Source organism: Electrophorus electricus, chromosome 22, assembly GCF_041902795.1.
Source record: "Electrophorus electricus isolate QZ-2024a chromosome 22, ASM4190279v1, whole genome shotgun sequence".
NCBI classification, from domain to species: Eukaryota; Metazoa; Chordata; class Actinopteri; order Gymnotiformes; family Gymnotidae; genus Electrophorus; species Electrophorus electricus.
The window spans coordinates 4,563,496-4,590,240 of record NC_137518.1 but is presented as its reverse complement, the minus strand read 5'-3'; the positions used below and the strand labels follow the sequence as shown (position 1 = coordinate 4,590,240).

The window sequence follows — 26,745 nt, the reverse complement described above, 5'->3', positions numbered from 1 at the left end:
AATTATTTACCTCCAACAGCACATATCTGTTTATCTGACTGAATGCACACAGCTTGGGATTTGAATTATTAATATGTCTTCTCTCGGATGATGTTACAGTCAAGAGCCGCGTTTGACCACGACTCCCAAAATCAGACCTGTTTGCATGCGGCGAACCCCTTATTTGTGCGCTTCTACCAAACCACTGGTAAAGCAAAAGCACTTCTTTTCCATCAAAGGGCATGTTTTCCTCGACTGTGAAAAACCTCACGTCTCATTTCAAACCACTTACAGGAAGCGCACTGTGGCGCCAAAGGTGGAGTTTTCTGTCAAGCATAAGACACCATCAGACTCCATCGTCTGATTCCATTTGAGACGCAATCTCCTATTGACGAGAACAGTGACCCCTGAGAGCCGGAGGACCAGGCTGGGCCGACTACACCAGGATGGATGGTGGGTGGGGTCATGAGGAAAACTACAATGAAGGGAGTCCTGGACCTGCCCAGTCCTGGTCACACCACTAGAGCAGGAGTCAGTTATTGGTCAGTAAGTGACAGATCCTACAGATTATGATGTGGAATGCGAATGAAAGAGCCACAGAAAGAGCCCCACTGTGTAAGGCACAAGATTTTGTCATATTACTTAATGCTGGTCATAATTAGTATTCATATTGGCTCTGAGTGATAATGTTATAAAGTATTTATTACATTCACTGTGTATATATATATATATATATATATATATATATATATATATATATATATATATATATATATATATATATATATATATATATACTTAATATACATACACTATGACCTCACAATGCCAGAGTGTCTCTGACGACCTGAGTAATAGGTTAGGTAAAAAAAAGCACAGAACACCCAAATTAATGTATCCAAATGAATATGACAAGATGTCTCACTAAACGTTTGGCTCAGAAATAGTCAGGATTCCCCTCATCTTGCAACATTACTTCCTGCAAAGAGAGTGTCTGCCTCAGGAAGCTTTCAGTTTTAATCTACTGCATCACTTATATATGAACAGGCTTGTAGACACTGGCCTGTGCTCTAAAGTTCTAGAGTATTCTAGAGTGTTTCTTGCAACACCGGGGGGTGGGGGTTTGCAGTGGAGGCTCTGCCCACCCGCCATCGTCATGCCCACAGCCTGCCTGCCCTTATCAGGGCCGGCCAGCCTTTGCTTGTGTCTGACGTCAAGCCTGGTTACCAATAAATCAGCAGCGCGGTCAGTGAGGGCGTCACAGGTCAGGTGGCAATTTAAATACCATTAAAAGCCGGGCTAAGGGAGACTTCCACACCTGCATGATTAGCAAATTAAATGCTCCCCCGCAGAGACATGCCACATTCAACAAGTCTGGTGACCTTCTCAGGGGCTCGTCCAGACACAGAGGCTTTTCTACTTCTATTTGAACTCAGTATTAGCTGAATGCACAGGGATGGGAGAAGCCCTGGAGGATCTAGGAAATTCCACTACATCTGAATGACATCTGAGGGTTGTACATCGCAACCAGGAGGATTGTTGTAACTCATGAACTACTTCCTAGTCGTTGTTCATTGCAGGTGGAACAAGTTCTCATAATCCAACAAGAAAAAAAAAAAAAAAAAAGGCACCTTATTGTCTTATCGCAGACCATGCAGTATGGCCTTCCTGAGGTCTATTCCTGATGCTTTGGAGAAGTCATTACTTCTTATTCCTAATTTATTTCTACAGCATAATAATTGGGCTCCACGTCGGGGGCCGAAAGGCCTGCAAGACAAAAGCAAGCTGTCTCTTCTGTTAGTATTATTAACTCTTGCACTGTCATAGTTTTCTAGTCAATCTCTGTAGTTGCTTGGAAACCAAGCATTAATGCCCCCTGCCCCGAAGCTTGTCCCCTGTCTCTCCCCTGCGTGTGTTTTTCCATCGCGATGCGTGTTGCGGTCAGAGGGCTTAACACAGCCAAGACCCGAGCGCTGGCTGCTGAGCTGATGGAACTTGGGTTAGTTTTGGGGCGTGACCTGCCAAACAGAAGGAGCATCACAGGTAGGGGGCAGGCATGGTCTTGGCATGGGGTGAGGATGCCAAGATGTGGAGTCTTCTGTCTGACCCTTCTTGGGGTGGATATGGGGGGTTGCCACGGCAATTAGCTTGATATCTATTCCCAACCCAGAGCAATTTTTCTACCAGCCGTTAAGGTGCAGTTCATTATGTGGACTTTGGGGGCTACAGTACTCTCATTCTAATGCTCATAATTAATCACAGTATGGAAATCCTAATGAGATTAACAGTGGTGTTGCCATGGATACAGGGCAAGATCCATGTCCTTGGCCTTGAGTGTGGCTCCTTTAATTCTTTACCTCCTCCTCAGCTCACATGGTACGGGCCATTAGTTGCCGAGGTGCACACACAGGCGTCATGCTAGAGTCCCTTCTCCCTTATCGGCACATGTGCGACAGGCTGAAATGGATTCGTCTACGCCAAGTGAGTTTGCTACTTTATGCTAATAGAAGCCATGGTATTGTTTATTTGTTATACCCCCCTCCCCCCCAATTAAGCCACCCACACACATACACATTAGGCGTGAACGCAATTATTATAGGCTCACAAAATGATGAGGTTGTTCGGAACTGTCAAACATGGTAATTGTCTTTGGTTTGTCAAACAGTGAGCATTCAGTCCTCAGTCATGTCAGCTCTTGTCACAAATTCAATCTGACACTCTGAGGATGCTTGGCTGCTTTCTCATGTGACTGTTTGCCACAGTAATTAAGTATTCTGTAGAAAGAAAATAGCTCTTTGAAGGGTTCCCTCACTGCCAAAAGTGACCAGAGTGACCAAAGAGTAAGATTAGACACTATGGAAACAAATCAGGGATGGTCAAAAATACTAACAGCAATCACCAAAACCTCAGAAAAGACAACATTTGAGGTGTTGTGATTGGCTTATACCTTAATTTTGAATCTTTCTAACTGTTTAGGCACAAAGGGAAGACATTCATTTATCTCTTTCATTTGACTACAAGGCAAGACCTGAAGCTGCCGCACACAGACGTCTGACATGACACAGACGACATGACGTCTGAGTGCAACCCAGCTTGTCTCAGCTGCAGCCAGAAACAATCAATGCATCTCTGACCATTAATACCAACTTTCACTGCCATCTCACCAATTACAAGGAAAAAGAAAAGCTCAAGATTGCCCTAAGGAACCCTGAAATGCTCCAGTAATCCCTAAGAATGGTGAAGTCAATGGAACTACAACCCCAGATGGCTGTAAATAGCCCACAACCTAAAGATTTTGGTCTTGGAGTCCAATCAAATTTTGGCTTAGTCTCAAGGGAAGTGAATAATTTCCCCCTATTTGAATTAGGGAAACTATCCAATGATAAGCTAATTAAAATAAGCAATGGATGGCTGGGCTTGTTTTCAAACAATGCACTGTTTTGTGTCACGCTTGATGTTCAATTTGTGTAAATACCTTCCATTAATTGTCTTGGAATTAAATTAGGTTCACTGGGGCCTTTAATATCTCCCTGCATGTTAATCTTACATACACTAATAGTGCTTAATAGCATGGGTGCTATGAACCCAAATTTGAAACAAAAATTATGGACAGAGGTTCTACCCCAGCAATTGTGTCTGCAAGGTTTTTAAAGGCATCTAGGAGGCAATACTATCCAAAAATGAAAATCTCATTATCCTTCTACTGCTGTTTAAGGCTCTTTAACAGAGCTTCTGTTTGTTCATTTTCTTGCTTCTGGGCAGAGGTAAACTTACTTGGCTACATGCATTAGGATGTATGAGCTATTAAAAGAAAACCTGGTAGAACTATTTCTTGATTCTTTTTAAAATACATATCTGGTAGAACCATTTTAAAGAAGTTCCATGAAGAACACACACACACAAAAAACACTTCCTTGACAAAAACGCATACACAGCAGAAAGCTAGACTGTGAGTGCATGATCATAGATCTGTTGGGCACAGTGGGGGCTTACTTATTTATTCAGCAAAATCCAGAATAGCAGGTTTCCACAGCTGAATATTTAGGGATCTGAACCTGATCTGCTGGTTTGTATTACTGCATGTGCTGTCATGGTTCCTCACATCATGAAGGAATCATTCAGCAAGGTCTAGAGGTCAGAATCCTTTCTGTGTTTTCATCTTTTTAATGGTATCTGGAACTGTCTCCTTTGTCCATGTTTTTTTTTATAGGCTAAAAATATATGATCTCTGATATGCATGATGATGATGATGATGATGAGGTCAGAGCACCTAGGACATGTCTCCATGGGTCTCCATCTGACTTCTTGCAAGCATGGCATTTGAGGGGGCCAGTTGTTTCACGGATGAGATGGTGCACATACGCCCCATTCCATTAGATAACCCCATCACAGTACCGATGAAGATTTCATAAAAGCTCTGCTTGCTTTTCAAAAAGTTATAGAAAAATTTGAATCATAAAACTCTCTGCTCAGGATGAATCTGTGTGGAGATGAAGTAGCTGGTTTAGATTTACCAGGATGCTTGAATAGACGGCGGCGAAGCTGCCCACCAAAATTCCCCCGACGCCTTCTCCCTGCCATTTTAGATTGCAAGGCTTTTTAAGGAAATGCAAATCTCTGCAAATCACAATTGCATAACCTGGTTAATTATTAATGTGTTTGCAGCGTGTGCAAAGCAGGCGAGAGCTCCCTCGCATATCCACTGCGGCTTCTGAGTAATCAGGTCTTATTTCGTAAAAGGCACATCTACCCGTCATTCCCTGCATTTTTTTTTTTTCCTTTTTCTTTCCTAGGAGTGACCTTAGGCTCTAGCTTTTATCCCAAAGCCAGTAAGGAAAAGGTGTCAATCCAGTAGGCCTGTTGCCGTGCATGTCCGATATCTCAGTCGGGGGGGCGGGATTATTTCCTCACCACCAGGGGTGCTGGTAGTGTGACCATCTGTGGCAGCCTGGGCTCGGAAAGCAAGGCAGAAGTCACTCAACAGAGAACGAGCGTTCCGGTTCTCCTTCTGCTTTGTCTTAAAACCGCAGACGCAGAAACTCTGCAAACTGCAATGTCTAGGTTTGTTGCTAGCTGAACCCTTTTGTTGTTTTTGATGCTACATATTTGTTGCTTGCAAGGTTGGGGATGGGGGGGTTGTGGTGTGATGCGCAAGTGACATTTGTCGTGGGAGCTGGGGGCGTTCCTTAGCGATGACTGTACTAAACTCTGTTCGTGACTCAGTGGCGTCCAGTAGATGTGAATCACACCCTGGCAGAACGATGTTGGTCTCTCTCTCACTCGATATTCTCTCATAGTGTGTGAATAAGGGTTCCCACAAAGCAAGCTGAATCCATTTTTGATGGCACTCGGGCCTAGAGACAGATCAACACTTGGTATATAACATCCCAGGGTATAATATTAAATGTACTTAATCTTTGTCTTCTCACAAACAAACAAAAAAAAGAGCTGGGGGACTGCTAGCAGATATCCTGAGATTGGCTGAATGGAAAATATAATATAAGTCTGGCATATCTGAATAAACATAACAATCAGAGCTCATTGACAATACATATTAGGAATACACATTACACATTCTTCCAGTTTTGGTAAAGAAATGACACTTCATATAAACAACAATATAACATGTGCATGAGTGTTCTGTACTGTAGGGGACCTTAGACTGTGCAGGTGTTTACAGTGTTTATGGTTGGCCATCTAGACAACTGAATTTTGCACATTCCTTGCCTTGCATGCATAGATCTATTACTAACCAATAAACATGTGCATCCAAAAAAAGCATATTTATGTTGACTGTTATGTAGGATCTTTGCATCTTAATTAATATGGTTTGGTAAAGCCACATTTAGCATTGTGTTGCACTGGCTGCATTTGAAAGATATCACACACAAAGTTTGTTCAGTGACACCCGTATTATGTTTCCACGTTCAAAACTGAATCTAATATAAATCCAGTCCAATGATCTTATGGTGATCTGGGAGAAGTAAATCCCTAGTGGTCCATCAGATGATGAAACAGACTATTGTTACCACAGAAAAGTACCGCTGGGAGGGCATATCCCATGTAATCTTTTTTTCCCAGTATAACTCGTTTCTCTCAACCTTAATTATGAAGCAGATTAGCTCTTAGTGCTTAAGAGACACAATGATATGATCAAAACTCATTATGAATCAGCAGTCCTTCAGGGTGCTTCCACAATTTCAGTATGTCCAGGACAGTTTTGATGGTGCAGAAGGGTGTTACTGCAGATTTCTGCTTATTTAAGAGCTCATCGGTGTCCGCCATGCTACCGTTTGCCCGGTCCTAGACTGGGGAGCAATCAGATGTCGATTTGATGTCATAGCCCAGCCCGATAACGGTAAAATGATTTCATTCAGAGTGATGTATATTATGATTCCCCATGCTGCACAGGAGATTTACACCCTATTTGTATTCAACGGGCAGGCAAACATCAGTTTCTTCCTACACATGCTCCCTGTCAACGGAGTGACGAGGTTTCTTGGCATCAGTACAGAACACAAGGCCCTGTAGACCGGGGGCATGTCTGCCTAAGTAATTCAACTGATGCACTTGCTGTATAATAGGATGAGCTCCAAAGGACTGAGCCCCTACATATATGTTATTGTAAAGCCTGAGGTTCAGGATGCGGTCACCATCTGCTGGCACTCTGCCTATTAAAGCACTGTATGCCTTCTTTAAAAAAAATATGCCCCTCACAATTATTAGGACATAATTATATTCTTTGACTGCCATGCTCAATTGCGGTCCGTTGCTGTGTCTGCAGAACCCAAAACCTTCTGGGTCTGGTAGAACCAAAAGAACAGGCAGCAGAAACCATAATATGTAACAAATATAAGATCCCCACATATGGAGTATATCACAGATAATTAAAGTGAATTATTTAGTGTTTGGCCTCATTAACAGCTAGAGATGTCATTGTTTATTCATGACTGATATTGATTGATGTTTTTTTTTCCCACCTCCTCTTTAATCAGTTGTCCAGATACAAAAAAAGCACTGCTCAAATGTGAGCCCATTCTTAGCAAAAGTTGGGAGGCAAAAATGACCCAGTACCATTCCTGATCAGGTGTACTCACATTGAGCTGGAGTGTTTCTGTCCACTGGCCGATTACTCTGTACCCCGGGGAGCTGTTATTGTTCATCTGGTACTGGAACAGGTCATAGCGGCCTGGAGCATCTCCATTGTGATTGAACGTGACAGATGTTCCAGCACTCCCTAGAAAAAAAAAAGTACAGCCTATTACATTTTGGCTTCCAGTGATCAGCACATTGCATGGCAATATTCTAGAACATTCCCTCTCCGCAGAGATGGCATGATTGCATGCTGCATGAGGATCAAGTAAGATGTGGGGAGCACAGGAGAAGGGAAAGTTGAAAGAGCCGCTCTGTTTTCACGTGGACTGTGCTTCACAAGCCCAGAGACAGAAACGCAAACACCTTCCCCAGCAGAAGTCAAACCATGCACTCTCTAATCTCTCCTTGTTTATTACTCAGATACTGTATATCGCTGGATTCAAAAACATGGGTTCTGTTGACTGTACTTGGCTTTGGGAACCAAAAGGTTTCTTTTAGTCGTCATTAGAAATAAACAGGGCAGTGCAGCCCCGGGGCTGGCAGCTCATCCGGGACCCTGGACTGTCCGCGCTTGGGAAGTGTTGTTGCCTGGGGGCCCTGGTACGAAAGAAACATTTTTGGAACATGAACAAGGTCAGTCCCTCCACGTTCGAGAAACAAAGTCCAACTTTCCTCATTTCCACAGGTCATTAATCATGTTCGTGAACAGCTGAGGGAGAAAAGCAAGGGGTTGCCGTTCTGTGCATGTGAAGTTCGCAGCTACAGCATCAGTCCACAAACACATGTGCTAAAGTCAATATCAGGCGTGCACCGGTGCCAAAAATCATCTCACAGAGATTATGTACATGAACTCTGCAAGACCATGCTGGTTCTGTGTTAAGCCAAAACATGACAGCCCATCCCTCCATCACGGACAATGTCCCTGGGCACAGAGAACCTGTAACGTGAACTTTCCCTTTCTCGACGGAGGTGGGGCGCCCGATTGACTGGGGTGTGATTCAGAGGCGGTACAGAACATCGCAGCTGCTGCAGCGTGTTGAGTTGCACAGGCACACAGGGCAACCTGCTGCTGGAGTTTTCACGCTTTGTTACCCCTGCGACTGGTCCTGTCGCCTGCTACAGCGGCTGTTCCAGCTGGCAGGGAAGGGGAGCGGATTAAGGCACGCGCCAAGTAACTCGGGCCTTCCTAAAGACAGTCAGCGAGTCGGGAGGCAGCGAGACTGTCAGTGAGTAAGCTGAGGCGGAGGCAGTGAGGAGGTGATTGCCCTTCTTTAGGCAAAGGGTGTAAGTATTCAGCCAACTGCTGCACACCACTGGAGGGCGCAGCTGAGCTACATGAGTGCACCGAAGCTGGGGCGTTGGCGTTACATAAAAATGAACTCTCTGAGACAGCTTCTCAGCTAAGATCCAAAATAGATGGACCTTATAGTACTTTTTATATTAAGAATTCAAATCTGTTTTTAGAATTTTAGATATAATTTTTAAGTGACAGGACAATTACATTTTATGTTAATTATATATTACCTATTTATAAATAAGACTTATTGAACTTAAAATGTGTACAGACATACTTCTAAAATGTACAATGAATATGCGTTTTGCTTATATTTGGCCTCAGGAACACCGCTCTCCAGTGTTCAGTAGTAGGGTTCCAACATTGATGGGATCAATAAGAGTTTAAAATACTACATATGACATACAAGTATAGTGAAATAAAACAACAATGGGTGGTAGAGATATTCTGAAAACATATTTGGATTCAGTGTGCAAAAATACATAATAAACATAATTTTTCCAGGAAGGGAAATCATCGTTGGGCCAGTGTAATTAATCATATTTTTCCATTGATTTTCAAAAGGCTTTGGTATCTCCTCTGGAACGCAGTTTTAAAATGTAGTATTAATCAGCCACAATCAAAACAAAAATAAATAAATAAATAAATAGATAGATAAAAATATTACATTAAAGCAATGACATCATATTTCAGTGATGACAATTGGGGGGAAGATGCATTTTGAGAGTTATTTTGTGCCTGTGTTCCTGTCCCTGCTATTATATTTCCCTCCTTCCCTCTGCTTAACCGAACTGTGACTTCAAGTGTTAGAAAGTGTTTGCATGTCAGGAATGGCAGAGATTTCAGACACCTCTGTTCTTGTTTGGATGGATCACAACAAACATGTTTCATGTAGTATAGTCTGATATGTACTTCAGGCATATTCTCCGTCCCTGGCTATTCCAAATGGCAGTGGATATATAATTCTTTCTCACAAGTTCACTAAACAACAAAAAAAAAGCTCAAAAGGTTTAAGCTGATTTGAAAAATGCAGCTCAATCGCTTCTACCATTCTAACTCGTGATGTCGGCTTGGGTCAGTTCTGCGCATGGTACGTTTGTATGACCACATTTTTGGATGAAAACTGTGCACCATACACTGAATATGTATTTAGGAGCAGGGCCTCTTTAAATCTGTTAATGTTTATTAGTATGCACTGAGATTCCCAGGCATTGCGACATCTCTGAGGAGGCTACGGGGTTTTTAAGAACCCTTTGAAAGCTGGATAAAAAGGGCATCAGATGTCTTTTTTTCTCCATCTTTCCATGCCTACATATTGAGTTTTTTCATTGCCACTACTTATGACCAAATGGACTACTGATATAAATATTGGTGCAGCATTTCAGCAATGACTCCTTTGCTGTGTGTAACGGATAAAACAGGTGTCATAATGACTTGACAGGATTGCAGAATTTGCAAGATTGAAATTTTTTTTTTGGAGTGTGTTTTCCAATTAGCATTTATTGCTTTAACCTAAATCATCAGCTTTAAATAAAATCAAGTTAATTTGCTTTATTTATTGTGCGAACACAGACCCTGTGTGTGTGTGTGTGTGTGTGTGTGTGTGTGTGTGTGTGTGTGTGTGTGTGTGTGTGTGTTTGTGTGTGTGTGTGTGTGTGTGCCTGTGTGTGTGTATACCAGAGGCCTGTATGTTGAAGCTGTTTTACACTATTTTCGCTGGGACTAGACTCTTCTGGACAGAGATTGATGTCATTCCTGGGATCTGATGGAGCCACTCCTCCAGTTTAGGGGTCATAACCCTGAGAGCTTCAATCACCACTGGGACAATTTGGTGTTAACCTTAAACATTGTCTTTGTTTCCTCTTTCAGCTGCCAGGATTTCTTAAACTTCAAATACACCTTTCTTCACCACTGCTAATCTTCTCTTTTATCACTGTCTGCTTGTTTCACTGGATGAACATAGGTAATATATTTACACACACACACACACACACACACACACACACACACACACACACACACACACACACACACACTTACTCTTTCTATATTTTTACTGTTATCTATAGTCAAGAGAAATAGTGAATGCATCAAAACAATGAACATGTATGTGATTATGCTGTGTTACATAACTATTGATATATAAGTAGTCACCCATTACTGGCTTTACTGTAATGAGAGTGTTGCATGCTTCACATGACATGTTTCCATCAGTCTTGAAATTCTCACATATGCTGAGCACTTGTGGGGGGAGGGAAAGCTCTGTATAAAAACAAGGTTGCAATATGCAAATGAGCCTGATGTAACAGATTATTGGCATTCACATGATCCAAGAAACAAATAGTTTTGCTCGAAATAATGCAGGCCATATTTTAACTGCGTCCAATCTTGGGTTCGGCCATGGGGTTTAACATACCGCAATGCACATCATGACTCAACTGTATAAAGGCACCTTCGGACCATTCACTGCATTTATAAATGATTTTGCCATTGAGGTTAGCACTGTATTGTTATAAATTTGATTAAAATATGAAAGATTTAACCAAAACTTTTACATGTCTTGTTTATGCACATGTGCCACTGGCAGTTGCGATACTCTCTAGGCTGAAGTTGACCATTACTTGTAAACAACGCCCAGGTAAAGCTCAGCATCAGCAGACAAGTTTACAACTGGGTGGACACGTATGCCTGATTTAGTTGTTGCTACGACTAATAGAAGACTACGCTAACTAGGAGAACTACTGCACAGGAAGCTGCTCGGAAGACCAATACCTTTGAGAGTTATGGGGCATTTTAAGAGAATGGAGGAAAGTTGAGTAGGGGTGTCAAGCTGCAGACAGTAGGAAATGATGGAAATTTTCTTGTTGTCTCTCGTGATTGCATTTGCTTTGATTGATTATCTCACATCAACATTTCAAACAGAGTTATGGTGACTAAAAGACCAGAGTCATTGTCAGGATAAAAGATTTACATAAGGAACTGTTTGGTTATAACTAATATGTTGCAAAGTGATTACTTTTACGAGTAACAAAGTCATATTTCAACATGTATACAGTGCATTACTTCTACAAGCTTGGTAGTGTTGCTACTGGTTTTATCTCCACTAAGGCATTGCTTCTGTTCTCTTGGTGAATCATTATGAAATAATAGGCCAGTAAGATTTTTCTACAACTGTAACATATCTTATTATTTCAACTGCAAGCAATAAGTAAAATGTAATGTATTACACTTTCAAAGTAACTTCCCCAAGACAGGTTATATTGAGCTAGATTTGCTTAACAGAATTGGGTGACTGCGTGAATATTTATTCTTTAGCTTAAATATTTAAGTAACTCCGAGTATGTCACAAGCACTTGATATGTACTTGATATAAACTTGATATATACTGATTCTTATTTTTCGTCTGTACTGTAGTAATTCTTCACACTAGAATTTTAAATAGCTGTCACACAGTAATGGACATAGCATATCACATAGCAGATGTGTTTCTTATTATGTTAACACTGTTCATTTTGCACAAACTCCATTTGAAAAGATTATTTAGCTTGCAGCTTTTAATCTACCAGGCTCTGTCTCTCTCCATATGTCTGTTCAAATGTTTATTCCAGCAACACTTCCTGCTCAGTGCACATACATCAAACACATTGATCTACTGCCACCCCTGGATAAAGTGACTATAATCTTCTGACCTAATTAGGAAACATTAATATCTCATTTTCAAAAGTGCCTTAAGCTTCCTTTTCCAGTGGTCTGATAAAAAATGTAAATACTGTTAATTCCCCCTGCCATTTTTTATATTTAATGACAAAGTTTAAAAAAAGAATGAATGCGTTTTTAAGTTTATTTTAAGTTCATTTATTTTACAGCTCAAAATTCCTAAGCACGAGGCACCAGAAGCTACCAGAGATCAATTGTCGTGAAAGCGTAAGGAACAAAAGGGCCTGAGAGGAGAATAAGGCGCAGAGAGGACAGAGAGGAGCGTAAGGGACAGAGGGGACTGAGAGGAGCGTAAGGTATAGAGGGGACTGAGAGGAGCCTAATGGACAGAGGGGACTGAGGGGACTGAGGGGACTGAGAAGAGCGTAAGGTATAGAGGGGACTGAGAGGAGCCTAATGGACAGAGGGGACTGAGAGGAGCCTAAGGGACAGAGGGGACTGAGAGGGGACTGAGAGGGGACTGAGAGGAGCGTAAGGGACAGAGGGGACTGAGAGGAGCGTAAGGGACAGAGGGGACTGAGAGGAGCCTAAGGGATAGAGGGGACTGAGAGGAGCGTAAGGGACAGAGGGGACTGAGAGGAGCGTAAGGGACAGAGGGGACTGAGAGGAGCCTAAGGGATAGAGGGGACTGAGAGGAGCGTAAGGGACAGAGGGGACTGAGAGGAGCGTAAGGGACAGAAGGGACTGAGAGGAGCGTAAGGGACAGAGGGGACTGAGAGGGGACTGAGAGGGGACTGAGAGGAGCATAAGGGACAGAGGGGACTGAGAGGAGCGTAAGGGACTGAAGGGACTGAGAGGAGCGTAAGGGACAGAAGGGACTGAGAGGAGCGTAAGGGACAGAGGGGACTAAGAGGAGCCTAAGGGACAGAGGGGACTGAGAGGGGACTGAGAGGAGCATAAGGGACAGAGGGGACTAGAGGAGCGTAAGGGACAGAGGGGACTGAGAGGAGCCTAAGGGATAGAGGGGACTGAGAGGAGCGTAAGGGACAGAGGGGACTGAGAGGAGCGTAAGGGACAGAGGGGACTGAGAGGAGCGTAAGGGACAGAAGGGACTGAGAGGAGCGTAAGGGACAGAGGGGACTGAGAGGGGACTGAGAGGGGACTGAGAGGAGCGTAAGGGACAGAGGGGACTGAGAGGAGCGTAAGGGACAGAGGGGACTGAGAGGAGCGTAAGGGACAGAAGGGACTGAGAGGAGCGTAAGGGACAGAGGGGACTGAGAGGGGACTGAGAGGGGACTGAGAGGAGCGTAAGGGACAGAGGGGACTGAGAGGAGCGTAAGGGACAGAGGGGACTGAGAGGAGCATAAGGGACATGTGGCCTAGCACTCAAAAGCATATGTCATTCAATGCTGGCAAATGCATCTTATGACACACATTGTTGTGGTTCCACCCACCCTAACATGGCACTGACCCACGCACACCACAGCAAGCAGCCAAGTGAGGATGAGCTACAGTAATTACAGAGTACATGCAAAAGTTGGTGGAGTGTAGCTATTAAGCCTAATACTCCAGTGACCAATTTGGTCTGAAAACATCTCATATTCGAGGCCCAGGAGATTAGTCTCAGCGCCCTCGTTCACCCCCTGCAACTGCCATTGCGTGCAGCCACTCACCGTTGAAATTGACGTTGCGGATGTACTTGAGGAGCTTTTTGCCGCCGGCCACCTCCATCTCAGGGCAGACACCGGACTGCTCGGGGCACAGATCCTTCTGCATGCTGTGCAGAGCGTGGGCCATGGCGTACACAGCGTCGATCACGAACTGCACCTTCCCCTCCTGCTCGTACTTGGAATCCGTCCCTATGCGCTCCTGGCCTGGGGGTGGGGGTACGGGTGAGGAGAAAGAGAATCCACAAGACACTGTAAACAGCTCACACAAAACAATCTCTGCAGCTGCTTCCGGGGTGGGGGGGTTGGGATTTGTGGTGGTGCGGGTTTCAACACTGTGGGTGCTGAGATGCTCTCCAAAACACTTGGATGGGAATATGGCGATACATGAAAAGACAACAACATCACTGCCTTTAGTCTGAAGATGCTTTTAAGAACAGAAACCGGGGGTGTGAAAGTGTGAGGATTTTATTAAATAGGGAAAACACAGGAAATCAGAATCCTCAGTATTAAAAGAAGGGTCAGGAATAAAACGTTCAATTCTTGAGTGCCAACCTGGGATCACCACTAATCCTACCATGTAATTGTATTCAATAGGATATTACTTGCAAAAACTGATCGTAGCACAGTACTCTTTTGTTTATATACAGTACTATATAAGATAAGATTCAAAACTGCTTCTTGTGTTGAGAAGTCATAGCAGTTTTTTTTACTTTAACAGGTACAAGAAAAACTACCAGAATTACCGAGGATTATTAAGTCTTAAATAAAATACTTTTAATCTTCCCTAGTTACACGTCTCTTTTCACCTAGAGTTTTCAGCATTGATACTGACAGTCTCTGTGCCCTTCACAAAGTGATATTATTTAGGTTTGATTTTTGGTACCCTATTAAAATGATATTTCCACAGTCCACCCAGTCTGGGAGGATGAAGGCTAGTACATACCACCTCAACTGCTTAATGACCGCCCGGGCTCAAGACTGACTGACCTATCCTCTCGTGAATGTGGAGAGAAGTGGCAGACCTTGCCTTCTTCCTCTTCCACAGAGATTCCAGCCAATCGCCTCCTTGCGACCAAGGCTGGTCCCGTGCTCCTGGGAGGCCTGGAATGGGAACGCCACCAGTGGGGTCTGATTTTCTTCCAGAATGTTCTAAAAGACCTCTTAAGCACCAAATACATGAGGTACAATTCCATGGTAAACTTTTTTCATCTAGCTGTACAGTCATATGGCAAAGAGGAACAACGGTCTTATCATCTGCAATACAGTTACAACTATCTGTTTAAAGAAGTTTTAAAGCTTAAAGCACATAAAAATAAGCAGTCTTTTTGGCAAATTTATTACTGTGTGTTGGCTCTACTGTGTGTGTTAAGGGGCTAAATGAAAAGATCTGTATGGAATGTTATTGTATCCAAATTGAACAACTAAACTTTTTACCACAAGGCATGTTGTGATTATACGTATTCATGTATTCTAAAATGTAAACCCAAACCCGTACAGCCTATATATTAACCAGACAAAATTCTGCTTTATTGATTTTAAATAGTGATGCCTTAATTTGCAGGCGCAAAGGACATCCCTGCCAAAACTTTACCCCACCTTTCATCTTCACATGCTGGCACTCTTCAGGTGAAGAGGACTCATGAAGTTTCCTCCCTCCAATTAGAGGCTGTATCTAAGCCAGCATTGCCAGGCTACTGAAGGTTACTATGCCCCATGGTCAAGCTATAGCCATAACTGGACAGCCGTAACGTGTCTCACTGAGGACACACGCTTTGAGACAAACCTCGGGTCAAGCTGGCGGGAAGATGGTTCGTTAGGTGAGGCACAAGTTGCTAGCAGGAAGAGGGTCCTTTTACTGGAGCACTGGCCAATGGAGGCGGCACGAGGCCAGAAAATGTCAGTTCACCTGAAAGAGCCATAAGACCTTTTGAGTGAAATTGGGAAACTGCATCAACGCTTGATTTCATAAGTATGTCAGATGGTGTCGACACCATGCTGCAGAGCTCATAATTTAGTTAGATGCTTTCTGCTAATATATAATGAGTGATTGCCTTGGACATACTCTAAAAGAAATGTCAAATACTTCAGTATAATATTTAAAGTGATGTGTACAAGCGCTGGATTAAACAAAAACATTCCGTACACTGTATCCCCCAAAAACTAATGAGTATTGGTAAGTATTGTAGTTTAAAACATTTATGATATGAGATATACAAAAAAGCTGCCTGTTGAGCCCAAGATCTTAATCTCTATGGCCAAAACACCCCTTAGAACTGTGACTAAATACAGTCAGTGTAGAAAGGCAGTGAGGAAAGGTATATGTGTATGACTGGTGGTGAAAATGGTTCAAGAAGGACCTCAAATGTTTCATGAAATGGTTACCCATGTCAAAACTTTACTGGCATTTCTAATTACACTGAAGATAAAAACCTGTGAAAATAGGACAGAGACTGAAAAAAAAAAACTATTGGTCATTGGTGTATTACTGTTCATTCAACACAGATTCTGAATGTCCACTAATGTCTGAACAGCATTATTTAAATTGCTGAATACTGTTGATTGGCTGTTGTGTGAGCGAGGTCGCTGCTGTTGATTGGCTGTTGTGTGAGCGAGGTCATTGGTGTTGATTGGTTGTTGTGTGAGCAAGGTCACTGCAGATAGCTCTTGTGAATTATAACGAGCCTTGGCTGGTCTCATATTCCTCTGCCTTTCTACTTCTCACTTGTTTTAGAATGGGCCTGCCTCTCAATTAATAAGAATATGTTTAACCAGTTTGTTCCTCCTGGAAAATTCTCACAGGTGTACACACTAATGAGAGTTCTTGCTACCAACATGCGTGGGTTTCACCGAAATGTTGTCAGCCATATGCTATTTGCTTTGCAATTCATTATTTTCTGCTGAAAATATCCATGTGTTGTTTTCCAACAGAGTGCACTAGGAATTGATAGTGGAACACATTTGCAATAATAATTCAATTGTATGGTACAATAATTCAATGTTAAAGATAAGAGAACTCTGTTCAGACAGACTTGTAACTATGTGTTCAGAAACAGTCACTCTCATTTTTAAATTTTTATCTGTTTAACATGGCCTACGGTATCTTTAATCAGGTCCAATTTAAAGTCTTAACCAGTGTTACCTTCTAAGGTGTGTCTTATTTGCAGAGAAGAAAGGTTCTAATCCAGGTGTGGATGTGCTGCTGACTGTGTGCCCTTCACGTCCCATGTTCTGAAACAGAACGTCTCCGAGTGCCAGGTTCAGTAGCCAGTGCTTAGCGCACAAGCTCGCTTTTGATCTCCCAAATACCCAGTAGCCCTTTCAAAGTTAATTAGTGACTGTGGTTCAACTAAGTGATGAAACTGGAAAAAAAGTAAATAACAGCCCAGGAGATATGGTGCTCGTCCCCACAGAGGAAGGAGCCATGACTAGTCAAACTGCTTGTGTAAGAAACATGTTACATTCATGACATTATGTGATGGACATTACATTCATGACATTATGTGATGGACATTATATCATGTGATGGTCAAGGAATTTCCAGTTCAGTTATCAGCTGTTTTGATCTTGGCTTCTAGAGAAAAAGTTCATGCTCCCATGGAAAAAAGAATGATGGGATATTTCTTTCTTGCAAATATAAAGAGAGATTCTTGTCACACTCATAATAATGAGATAAAGCAGTACAAGTCGTCATCAAAAATGGAAGTGATCTTCAAGTCTGTTATGGAGATAAACACAGCATGTAATTATGATGAATGTATGAACCTGATCAGCCTAACAAGTAGCTGAATGAGGTCCAAAAACAGAAGAAAGCACTGTTCACCTTGCTTTCTACCCAGAATTCTTTTTGCCACCATTTGTTATAGCATGCAATGCAGCTGTTTTTTTATGAAGAAATCTAACAGTTGAAGTGATCATTCTGACCTTTTTAATTTGTGGTAGATTTGAAGTCAGTACTGACATTTCAGCAAACTGTGACAAATGAAAACCTGTTTCATGTGCTTGGCATGTTCTAAATACATCAGGGCACAGCATAGGATTTATTGGAGAGCCATAGCAGCAGAGTTTCTTCCTAGCCAGTGTGTAATATAAGGCAATGGAAACAAATGTGTGCACTAAAACAAACTATAAAAGATAGCAAACTGATTCGTGTTTATGAATGTTGCTGTCCTGAGAATTCTGCATCCTTTATTTTCACACATTAGAATATTTATCTTTTACTTCAAAGGTGTCTTGTTGAATCGTTTGGATGTTATTCCCAAGAACCTCAGCCTGGTTCTAGCTTTGCCTGTGTTTTCACATAGCAGAGAAAGCTTGGCCTGGAAGCACTGATGTTCTATCAACAAAAAGTAGAAGACCACTTATTCCCAGAGTGTCAAAGAATAATAGAATCCACAGTCCAAAAGCATGTATCACTGTGCAGGAAACTTGACATTTTCTATAAAATCTAACTTTTAACCTTTAGGTGGTGTGAGCCGAAGTACTGGCTGGCTTTATAAATTGTGGGAGATATGATTTGCTTCAGTACATTTCTCAGAGCAAAACCCAATTTATGCCAAAAGTTGTCTGCATGCATTTATTGCATGACAGACCCAAGAAGACTTTAAATCATTTGCCAAATTGTCAGCAATATGTAGGCCAGCGTTTGCCTAGTCCTGGGGACCCCGATACAGTGCTTGTGCTTTGTGTTTTCCCTCATCAGCTAATCCTCAAGCTATCTACAAGCTGGGTTACACAGATGACAGCAAGGAAAGAGCAAGGAAAGCACAAACCAACCAATAAATAAACAAATAAACAAACAAACAAACAAATAAATAAATAAATAAATATGCAGACCATGGCGTCATCCAGAACTGGGAGAGGATGTCACACATACAGAATGTCTCCGACATTTCCACTGTCCTGTTTGAAAGGACACGTGTAATACGACAGAAATATGTCACAAACCAGACCAACAATACATTACTCTACATTTTTAAAACTCTAACACTCCGAGGAGTTGGTGGTTCCAGCCTCTATTCATTCTTGAAACTACATACCCTAGTTTCAGTGTAGTTACAGAATAATTCACAGATGTCACTGAATAAGATGGCTTAAGACCTTAAAAATTATCCTGGAATTTAAGAGATTAATGCATGTACACTTTTACTGGGATAACTGTATATTGGTGGAGGAACTCAATTGAATATTAACTGTGGTATCGTCAAAGGATCTTGGCAAAAATGAATAACTGTCCCTCATACACGTTCACTTGAAGACATAACAAGCATGACCTCTGTGTGGATGTATGGGAAATGGCTAGTGTTGCTAAGCCTATAAACTCTATCCAAGCAGCCAAAACTGCAACTTCTGCACCTTCTTCACCTGAGTGAATATCTGTTGTCAGTACCAACTCATCTGTATAAAAACAAACTCTACAGGCTTATATTGAAGCTTTAGCAAAATGAGCTAAACCACCGCTTCTCTGCAAGGGCGCAGGTACGGTAAATGCATGCAGTTGCTCCGTTGTTAGTAGACTGACGACGGAATCCTACAAAGTGCTCACAACGGCGGCTGATTCAATGCGGCCTGTTATTGTTCAATGACTGTGTGTATCTTTGTGGGTCTTTTTTTACATAGGAAATGCCAATAAGATTTCTCTGAAAACAAACACCAGATCATCTTAATGCATTCAGGCATTTTGAAAATGACTTGCGGCTTACAGTACCTGAGCTTTTGAACGGGAAGAATTTTAATTGACAACATATGCAAAAACAGCCGAAACACAAGAGAAGTCCAAACCCGGCGTTTATCCCTACCATCGTGTTCTCTGCAAACAACCCAGTGCTCGCAAAAACAGTGGCAGTACCAATCATCCAGCCAAACAAAATGCCTCATTTTGCTTTCTTTGCTCAAGGGTGTCCTGCTCTGGCTGGTCTCTTTGGATACCCCTGGGTGTTCTACAGTAGTCCTTGCTAGTCTCCTTGAATATCCCTGGGTGTTTGGGCTCTCCCGTACAAGGGGTGTGTGGTCCTGCTTGCCTCTAACACTGTCATGACTTTGTCCTTTCATTTACAGGACAAGTACTCATTAACCACATGACTCACCAGCATGGTGTTATGGAAATGTGAGTAAAATCACCATAAAACTGCAGTTAACATCTTGAGAAAATAGAACCATCTCAGCAGACCTACTTCTTTACTAAAACTCATGACTGATACACACTTCCTCTAGTGTTATGGTATATAAAGTAGCAGGATCCTTTGCATATTGTCTTGGTGGCACTGCTTAGGATCTGGAATTCTGTTGTAAGTCGGGTTCTTACTCACAGCCTGTATTTGATGCTCTGTTTTACGAACTGTAGTCTCACTGAGTTAATATACTTAGACAGTGGTGGTAGTGGTAGCCAATCAATGATCACCATTATCCTTAGCACTAATAGTATTGGTTATTCTTCTTATTGTTATTATTATTAGTAACAGCAGTAGCAGTAGCAGTAGTAGTAGTAGTAGTAGTAGTAGTAGTAGGAGCTGTCTCATATATTTCACAACTCAAACCTAAACCAATCAGTAATGGATATATCTAACCCATTAGGATAATCATGTGTGACAGACTGAATAAAAGCCTTTTGCTTTAATTCTCTTCAACATATATACTCACTGCCAACTTAATTAGAAATATCTGACAAATAAGATGTTTGTCATAATGCACAGGGCACCCAGCAGGAGAGGCACATCCACTGACACACACACACACACACACAAGCACAACTGCCCCACTCCCAATTACCAGATTATTAATCATGAGCACCTGTGCCTTATTCTGTCCTCTTCCTATAAAAAGCCCACAGGTCCTCTCCTCCAGAGCTGCACATTGCTCACCGACAGCGACTTGGAAGACGATGCTTCCAAGCAGCCTGCCTTCGGCGGTCTATGAGCCTTACTGCCGGCATTTTGGTTTTATTCATTTCGATTTTGACAACAAAGACTCACCTCAACTGCTCTCATGCCTTGCTCTCTCCCTGCCGTCGTCACAGTGTTATAAACTTTTTATAAACACACTTCTTCTCGTATGTGCATTTTTTAGGTGTGCACTTGAAATCTGTTGTACTGCACAACTGGACCGCCACTCTCCACCGAGGTTCTTAACAGCACTACTGCTGAGCAGATATTAATTTGGATGGCAGGCTATTCTCAACACAGAAGTGACACAGGGACAAGGGAGTAGTGTGGTGATGGGTAATGCACGGCTTCGCACGGACATCAAACACAGCAGCATCCGCTTCTCTGTTAGAGTCCATGTCATTTCTAAGAATGTCTCTGTGCCCACAAATATCCAGCTATTAGTAGTCCAGCAGTCCCTGATGAAGAGACGTTAGCTAACACAAGGTGTTTACAGGAAAAGACGGGCTATTGTCTCTAACTTTACATGAACAAGATGCTTCTAATTAATAAATAAGGGTGGTGGTGAATACATCTACATTTACATGCAAGCTTTGTAATGTGAATACAGTCCAGGCTTGGATATGTATTTATAGTGTTGAATGAACTGAAGGCTTTCATTAAAAGCAGACATATCATTTACAGGTGAAAATAGTGCCTCACAAGTTAATTTGTGTCATGCCTGCACAGTAGACCTGAATATATTTACAGCATGTAGCATATATTTTGCAGGATGCACAGCAGACCTTTAGCTTTTCTTTTTTGAGGATTTCGACACCTTTGACAACCATAAGGAGAAGCAGGTTTCCGTGCTTTCTATAATTGTGAGACTCTCTGTACCAGTTTCATGTGAGGAAAACTCTCTTTGTTCAGAGTTTGAAATAGCGTGCATGTAATTCATGCAAAATAAGAATAACTTAACAAGCTTGGGAAAAACTGAGTTGTCTACTTGTAATGTCTCTCTCTCTCTCTCTCTAAAAAGTCATGAAGAATTATGGTCATGGTTACTGAGGAATTATGGTTAATTTGCCCATGCTAACTCATAAAGATGTATGATGTCAGTTACACACTGCTGACAGATGTCCTTGCTGGAGAAGGCCGTCTGCTATTTCCTCAATGTTATTTAGAAATGTTATGCAGAAACAACCCACACAATTATGTAAAAATGTCTCAATAGGATAAAAATAGTTGAGAAACGATTTACTGCTTTTTAGTATTACCATCCTATCTGAATGCTCTTTCAGACACATTTAAATGTTTTTTTCTTTTTTTGTTTTTTCTTTTTTTCAAAAATGTGTAGGCACTAAGAACGTTTCTATACCTCCTCTCCACTGGCACAGTAAAGCGCAAATAGACTGATGCAAAGTCTTTTTAGAAGTATTCTTCATAGCACAATGTGTACAGTCCTTTCGATAGTAGTAATGAAATCCTTAACACAGTCACTTTTCTATAGTCACTCAGTTTGTGCCATAAGGAAGCTAAATAAGGACAAATAATCTCCTAATTCACATGTAAAATTTTTGATTTGCCATAGCCCGAGTCTCATATATATATATATATATATATATATATATATATATATATATATATATATATATATATATATATATACACACACACACACACACACACACACACACACACACACACACACACACACACAAGAGGCAAAAATAAAGGAATATATATATTTCTTTATTTTTGCCTGTTGTGTGTAACTGGTTTGCTGCTAATCATACAGGTTGCTGTGTGTCTGTTTACAACATAAAACAAGAAAACGACCTCCGGGGCTCCCAGTCCCCAAAGAGGAGCGAACAATTGCTCTGATCTGTGTTGAACTTGGCAACTTGGCAGTGAACATTACACAAACACCAAAGAAAAATTCTTTATATATATTTTAGGTTTATATATATATATATATATATATATATATATATATATATATATATATATATATATATATATATATATATATATATATATATATACATATTAGAACAGTACAGTGTATTAATGGTGTAAACAAACTCTGACTGTCCATTTTTTAAATAATTAGTCTTAATTAAATAATTACCAAAAGGAGACAAAAGGGTATCTGGCCAGAAGCCAGAGGCTGGGGGAAGATGCCAGAAATCCAAGCCAAATGAGTAATGACCCACAAACTGGAACTAGATAAAAGGGGAAAACAAAGGTATTTTCCAACCCTTGAACCGTTTCTTCTCCTTTCAAATCCTTGTCCTGGACTAGAGGTAAGCAAACACCTCATCCCTAAAAGGCTAACATGCATAGCATGCAACACCGAATAAAAATGAACAGGGGACCAGTTATCTAAGTTTCACTGGCATAATACTAACTGCCCTTTACTGCATTCATATATTGATATATATTCACATATATGTGTGTATGCAGTATTACCAGTTAGCATTCGTAGCAGCTTTAGGTGAGCTGTTGCTTTAATTGGCCTCTCCCTCCTGCTTCTCTGTCAGCTTCACCAAAGCTAGACTGCTCCTGTCCCCCCTTAGCATGTTAGCATGTGGCACTATCCTAGCGATGGCAGCCTATGCTCCCTTCTTGCCACATGCTTGATCCCTTGATGTGTGCAAATTGGCCCTCACACTGATGTTGCCTGCAGGGCACATCTGCAAAGCAGGAGGTGCTGTTGTTGTTGCAAGCCGTCACCGAGAAAATGATTTCCGGTGACCCCCTGGAGCGCCTTCTAGTCAACAGGGTGCAACACAAAATGTAATGTGATGTTCTATAACGTGACTTAAGAAGAGGACCAGCAGACTGTATGGGTTTCAGTAGTGGTGTGCTAAGGCAAAGATATGCTTCTGTATCTTACATCATTTCGGGTGTTAGTTCTCTGTCTCTAGCAGAAAACATTGAAGAAGTTTAGGATGTTAAGTCGCCTTCTCTACAACAGCCTCCTTGCAAATTTGGATGAGAGAGCTTTTTCTTGAAGTGCACCTCGATTATAGAATGCAGGACCTGACTATTAAAACTGCTCCTACTTTTGATTGTTGTAAAAAGTTATTTAAAACTCAATTTTATAGTTTTGCTTTTATCAAGCTTTGATGTTTTGTTTTGTTTTTACTGTCACTTTGTAGCTCATTATAAAAAATATTATATTTTATTATTATTATTATTATTATAAAATATTTTAATCATTCCCTCTTTATCAATCTACTAAAAGTATTAAACAAATATAAAAATCAACAACCTAACCCAATCTATGTCATTTTGCAGCTACATACATATTTACCAAACATGGTGCTTTTGTAAAATAATATCTAAACTACGCCATTACCTAAGCAATTTTTTACATGCTTGGTTTTGCTAATCCATGCCTGATGTATATTCAGCAGAGTAATATTGACCTCTGATGATCTAACATGATTTTCCTGATCCTTCCACATCCTTCCCTATCCTTCCCATGTAAGCATTGTGTCTTGATGAACTAAAGACTTATGGTGAGTTAGGCTCTTCTGGAACCTGAGTCTCTCAGAAAGCCATTATGAACACTCGTAAGTTTCACTCGAGATTTCCACTGTGATTTTTGTCCAATCTTGTACTTCACTGGGCTTCGTGGAAGTCACTCAGCCTGAAATAGTAGTGATGGTTTGAGAGGAGCTCATTATGCAATCCAAGGCTTTATTTGAAGGGTAGAAGTGCTTTTTATTCTGATATGCTTTTCTAGCAGGGGGAAAGCAGTGTGCCTTGTGTGAGCCAACTGTTAAGGCAAAAAGCAAAAAAAAAAAATCAAGAGCTAGATAGCTAGATTTGTTTATAGAGCATAAATTTATGACAGAAGGAGTTGCTCATAGACTACATTCCAGGAGTCACATTCTCATAGCAGGTAAAGTAAGATGCTAGCTACACCAAGGTCATGGGTTCACTTCTGAGGGAGCACACATACTCTATCTATGCAAGCCGCCCTAGATAAGAACGTCTGCCAAGTCCTGTAAATAAAAGTGGCAAGGTGGCATGATGTATGTAATACTGCAGAAACAGTGTGTAATATTTACCTGTACACTTTCTGCTGGTATCTTCTTTCTTAGAGGAGCTCATAAGCTTACAGTTGAAGTTTTCCTCCCAGTACTCAGCGAACCACACGTTCCTTCTGTTGTTCTCCAGAGTGCGGGAGGTGAAATAAGCATCAAACCCTGAAACACACCCCCAAGATTCCTATGGTTACCTTTTATAATAGCCCTTCAGTGCCTAAGAAAACATTACATTGCCTAAACAGATTGCTGATCCCCATTCAAATAAGGCTACAATTTAGTCATGTAAAATCAAATTGATATAGTGCTTTTTACAATACACACTGTCACCAAGCATCTTTACAAATGTATGGGTCCAGATCCTGATGAGCAAACTGAAGTCGACAGTGGCAAGAAAAAACTCCCTTAAACTTTCCTTAAGGAAGAAACCTTGAAGAGAATCCATTATCCACTGGGTGACCCAGTTAGTAGACAGGCCATGCTTTATTATGCCATTTTAATCCAAGTAGCCACTTCAGGGTAGATGTGGAGCCTTAGTTACTCCAGTGAGTTTAGGGTGGGTGGGCTGTTTCTGGGATGGCATCATTGGTTCTTCATTTTGTCCTGGTTGTCTGCTCAAAAATTCTGAGGATTGCTTTCTGTTGTATGTTAAACATCCACGGTTTCTTGTTAATTCACATATCATCAAATAAAGTCATCAGCAAGGTTTGCCAGGTTTCGCGTGAACCATACTTGCCTAATAGCTCCAACAGATTACCGCATTTCTGAACATTATTACAAGGCAGCATCTCGGCTTGCGTCACTCGTGGCACTGACACAGCTATTCAGGTTCAAACTATGCGCATGATCCCTGTACTGCTTAGGCAGCAGCTTCAACCCTGAGGTTGTGCCACCTGGGGTAAAGTACTGCTGGGAATTATAAGATGATAAGGATTATCACCAGCCCGCCACAGTGGCAGGGCTCCGAGCGGGTCCGCAGGTAGAGGACTCGCGTGGGAGAGGGGGTGGAAGAAAGGCATGAGCTGGAACCTTCACTGTGGATTCCATGCACTTCAGAATGCCAGTGCCTGCCATATCTGAAACTCCTACACAGCACACCCTTAGCCAGCCACTTGAGGGCTGCAGTATGCTTAGGATGTCAAACATCTCTTCCATAGCAACTGTGGGACCAGCTTTGAGACGCATGAACTTCACCCACACATGATATTTGGACACACACATATATATACACTTTATTATATATTGTATACACACACACACATACGTGTGTGTGTGTGTGTGTGTGTGTTAGGAAATGTTTATTCTTAAAATCACTTTTCCAAGTTAAATAACACTATTCCTTCGATGTATGAGTGCTTTGCTTTGGTCAAATCTGTCTCAACAATATAAAAAATAAGGCATCTATTTATATAATTTGCTGCATGAGGACATCTCGTGGGAGAGGGAGAGGAAGGGATAAGGAACGACAGTGAGAGATGAATGTATATGCCTGCAGTTCTCAAATCTGCTGAAAAATATTCAGTTTTGGCCCTGACAAAACCAACAACATAACAGTACCTCCCAGGCTCAGGGTGTCTACTAGCTAAAGTTTGAGATATACAAAGAACCTGTTAAACAAAAGAATAACTGGGCTTTAGGCCAATGGCTGGGTTAATTTTTTTTTTTTTTCTGACAGTGCCTGGTATGCAAACTGAGCTCTGAGACAAAATATCCAAAAATTGTGTGCATGCAAAAACACAGTTTGGAGAACAAGAATAGTGCAGATCTTCCTCAACCACTAAACTATAGTACAAGAATGATGAAACTCGTCTACAGTTTCATCTCTGGAAGCTGAATGTGATCTTATTGCATGTGGTCAAAATATCACTTACTAAGTGTATTAGTGGAGACTGTAGACTCAGTGGTCAGCCTGGCCCTCAGAATCCGTGAAAGTGCACTTATCCATTTTACCATGCCGCATAGAAATCTTCCTGTACTTACATGAAATCTGAGTGATGATATGCTGGGGAAAGTCAAATACAGGTTCATTTTTCAAAGGAAAGAACTGCTTGATGGAATCAGTGCCAATTTAAGGCGAAGACAGGTGAGTGATTTTCCCAGCGTCTACATGTGGTAATACGGACTACTGAAGC

The 26,745-nt window shown here is 41.5% G+C and overlaps 1 protein-coding gene across 9 annotated transcripts in view; it reads right to left on the bottom strand.

Moving 5' to 3' along the window:
• The window catches only part of grm7 (glutamate metabotropic receptor 7), a 124,834-nt gene that overhangs the window by 25,172 nt on the left and 72,917 nt on the right, over positions 1–26,745 (bottom strand). For all 9 annotated transcript variants that reach the window (XM_027001868.3, XM_027001867.3, XM_027001866.3 and 6 more), the window contains 3 exons: positions 24,638–24,775; positions 13,699–13,899; positions 7,077–7,216 (listed from right to left, as the gene is read on the bottom strand). In XM_027001868.3, the coding sequence (XP_026857669.3) occupies positions 7,077–7,216; positions 13,699–13,899; positions 24,638–24,775 (479 nt within the window). The remainder of the gene's footprint in view (positions 1–7,076; positions 7,217–13,698; positions 13,900–24,637; positions 24,776–26,745) is intronic.